Below are 3551 nucleotides of genomic sequence, written 5' to 3' on the forward strand. Positions count from 1 at the left end.
TGAGCGCCTTGTCCAGTCACCGTAAATATAAATAGGACTGAGGCCAGGGAGTTCAATTCACAAGGGAGGTAGTTCTCAGGATCCTGCTTGCCTGGGGACAGCCCCAGGAGGGGAGGAGGCAGGAGCAGAGAGAAACCAAAACAGGTGTGGCCACCCACCTGCCCTAGGTGAGCCTTAGTGAGTGTGTGTGGTGATAAGGCAAACCCAAAGCTGTCCACCGATTCCTAGCTGTCAGGCGTGGGTCCTGTGGTCTGGGGACAGTGAGGTTCGATAACAGGGGCCCTAATAATGCCAGAAGCAGAGTGGCCGGGGAGGGAGCTGGTGTCCCCAGGGACTCCTTCCTGCTGAAACAGCTTTTCCCAGTCTCCCAAATTTGGAAAGTCCCTCTTTCTATGTAAGCCCAAGAGTCCTGACTCCCCTCAACTTGCAGCCTCATCTCGGGGCTACTGTACCCCACCCCATTCTCTAGCTGCCCTAAAACAGGTGGACCAGAGATGGAGGCCAGTCACAGATGGCCCTCTGGATTCTCTTTCATCCTAGCTTCCTCCCCTCCTCTGACCAGCTCCAAGACATCTCTCTGGCTTCATTATGAAAGGCTGGAGTAGAGTTCCAACCTGTCACCCCTTTAAGGTTTTCAGACCTCTCTCTGGGGCGCTCTGTCATAGAGCCCAGGACTGGATCTCCAGGCAGAGCCCCGGAAGCCCGAGAGTGGCTATTCCCCTGGGTGAGGGCTTCACAGCAAGCTGCACCTGCCTCAGTTCTGCCCCTGTGCAGCACCCATGGCGCCCCCAGGAAGGATGAATTCAGGGACTCAGCTCTATGTTGGAACAGAGCACCTGGCCAGTCTCCAGCGTTCCTTCAAACTTCAGTCCCTTCCCGACTGTAGACAAGATGACCCACCCTAACGCCAGTAGCTATCGTTTGATGGCCGGCGGCAAAGCCCGGGGTGGTGTTAGGGATCTGAGGACTGTGGGCAGCCGCGGATGGTGGCCTTCGGGAAGAAAAGTCACGGACCAGGCCCTCAGGGAGGGTGCCTAAGCCGCCAGCCAGGGCACCCATGGCGGTGGAGAAGCCCGAGAGGCAGGGGGCAGCCTCAGGCATAGGCAGGGATTGTGAGGTCTGCGTGTCTTGGGAAGCTGCGCCACGGGGATCCAGGGTGGCTCCCTCTGAGCTGTTAGCTCCAGGCACAGTGGCCACACTGGTCTCTCCTCTCCGCCTCCTCTTCCTTCGGAAGTTCCCATTGTCAAACATCTTCTCACAGTTTGGGTCCAGCGTCCAGTAATTGCCTTTACCTGTGGAGAAGGGCGGTTCAGAAAGCCCGGTGTTGACCCCATTGGTCCCTGGAGATAGTCCTGGACCCTCCTCATCCCAAGCCTTGAGTTGGCACTTTGTGTCGGGAATGGGCCTTCACAGTCATTACTGCAAGAATTTGGGTGCTCCAGAAAGACCCAGTCATGGACCCTTGAGGGAATACCCAAGCGCATTAAGATGGAGGTTGGAGAGATGGCTCAAGAGAATCTGAACGGTCTGGGCTCAGCCGGTGGAGCAGAGCTGACCACACCTGACCTCTGTGAAGGATCCAACGCTTTCCAGAAGCGCATCACCACCCCCCTCCAACTCACCCCAGGGTTGTAAAATGTAGGCACTATTTCTCCCATTTTACAGGGAGGTGTGTCCAGGCCCAGCGATGTTAAACTCCCCAGGTCACCCAGTCGGCTAGCTTTCTAGGCTTCAAGCAAATGCGCAGAGCCCTGGGAGCACTGGACTGGAAGCTAAGGCCTAAGACATCTCTCCTCAGTTCACCCAGTCGCTTCCACCCCAGCCACCCCACCAGACGCCTGGATCACGGGTCCTGGACGGGGCGCGCGTGCTGCCAGTTACCTGGGTCGTTCTCATCTCGGGGCACCTTCTTGAAGCAGTCATTGAGCGACAGGTTGTGGCGGATGGAGTTCTGCCAGCCCGCCTTGCTGCGCTTGTAGAAGGGGAAGTTGCTGGCCACGTACTGGTAGATCTGGCTGAGCGTCAGCTTGCGCAGCGGCGCGCTCTGGATGGCCATGGCGATGAGCGCAGAGTAGGAATAGGGTGGCCGTACCAACCTCAGCAGCTCCTGCTGACCCGACAGACTCAGCCACGCGAGATCGGCGCCCGCCAGGCCGCCTGCAGCGCCAAGGAGCGAGCCCGGGGCAGCGAGGGCTGCTGCAGAGTAGGATGGAGCGGGTCCCGGTCCCGCCGCATAGGACGCGGGGCTGAGCGAAGTCGAGTTCACCCACAGGCGCCGACCAGAGGCCAGATCCGCTCGACCGTACCCCGGGGGATGAGCGACGGCCCGAGTCAGGCCGTGCGGGACGGAGCAGGAACCCAGGCCATCGCAGAACCCAGCCATGTCCAGTTCTCCGGCCTGGGCCGGTGCAGGTGGTTCCGCACCGAAGCTCATGGGCGCTCCATTCATCCAGCGAGGCTGCCCCCACCCTCCTGCCCTAGGCCCTTTAAATGCCATTGGGGCGTGGGGAGCACTGGAGGAGAGTATCAGAGGTGGTGAGTCTCCTCCCCTGCTGGCCTTGGAGGAGTGAAGCCCATGTCCCCGCCCTCGGGTCAGTTTTCGGCCCCTCCCTGGGACACCTAGACATGCAGTCCCAGTAACTCTCCCAGGGTACCTAGGTCCTTTTGAGTTCAGAGTCCTTCGTGGCCTACAGTAGTCCCAAGGACGAGGACCCAGGGTTTTTCAGATTTCAGTTCCTAAGGTTAGGCCAGGGAGCTCTCTGCTCCAGGCATTGGTCCTTTTGTGTGTCTGGGGCCTTAACTCAGCCTTATCTCAGGCCGGGAATTGAGAGCAATTGTCCTGCGCATAAGTTCCCAGTGAGGATCTTAGGTGTGATACGGACAGGGCCTTAAGAAAAGGTGTAGATATTGGAAAGAAAGTTGTCTGGAGACCGGGGACCATGAACGCCAGAAGGCAGCGGGCTGCTGTGCTGGAAAGCCACCAGATCCTTGTGTGGATCTGCATGCTGAGCTGGAAATCTTAGAAGTCTGCCCAAAGAAGCTTGCTTTTCAGATGCTGGAAGAGTCTGGGGCCCTGCTTGACTTGTTTGCCAGGTAGACTGGGGGACCTAGTGCGAGAGTCAGCAGTGAAGGCCTTCCTGGGCACTCCCGGAAGAACCTAAAACAACAACAACAACCCCTGATGTCTTTGCCAGACACTATCCCTCCCTCCCTCCCTCCCTCCCTCCCTCCCTCCCTCCCTCCCTCCCTCCCTCCATCCATCCATCCCTTCCTCCCTCCCTCTGTTTTGCTGCTGAAGGACAGACACTACAGGCTTTCCTAGCTGTGAGGCTCTGGGCTTCCCTGTCTGCTCCAGATCCCGGCTAACCAGCAGCGTACCTAGTTCTCCAGATGCGTTTGCCTGAGGCACCTTGGAGGCTTAGCAACACATAAGGTCATGGCTGTGGCACAGAGTGGTACAGTTCTGGCTTCAGTTTGTCAGAATCGTTTACTGAGGTCAACTGACTAGAGAGTCAAAATTTCTGGCCTAGAAGAAATAAGGGGGTGGGTCC

General features: G+C 58.2%; 1 protein-coding gene across 1 annotated transcript; it reads right to left on the reverse strand.

The window, feature by feature from the left end:
* Positions 1-259: 259 nt before the first annotated feature.
* On the reverse strand, positions 260-2383 carry Foxi2 (forkhead box I2). The gene is made up of 2 exons (XM_059250509.1): positions 1882-2383; positions 260-1292 (listed from the first exon to the last, which is right to left on the reverse strand). The coding sequence occupies exons 1-2, from the start codon at positions 2381-2383 to the stop codon at positions 859-861; spliced, it is 936 nt and encodes a 311-aa protein (XP_059106492.1). The 3' UTR covers positions 260-858.
* Between the last annotated feature and the right edge of the window lie 1168 nt (positions 2384-3551).

The sequence above is a fragment of the Peromyscus eremicus genome, chromosome 1 (genome assembly GCF_949786415.1).
Source record: "Peromyscus eremicus chromosome 1, PerEre_H2_v1, whole genome shotgun sequence".
NCBI classification, from domain to species: Eukaryota; Metazoa; Chordata; class Mammalia; order Rodentia; family Cricetidae; genus Peromyscus; species Peromyscus eremicus.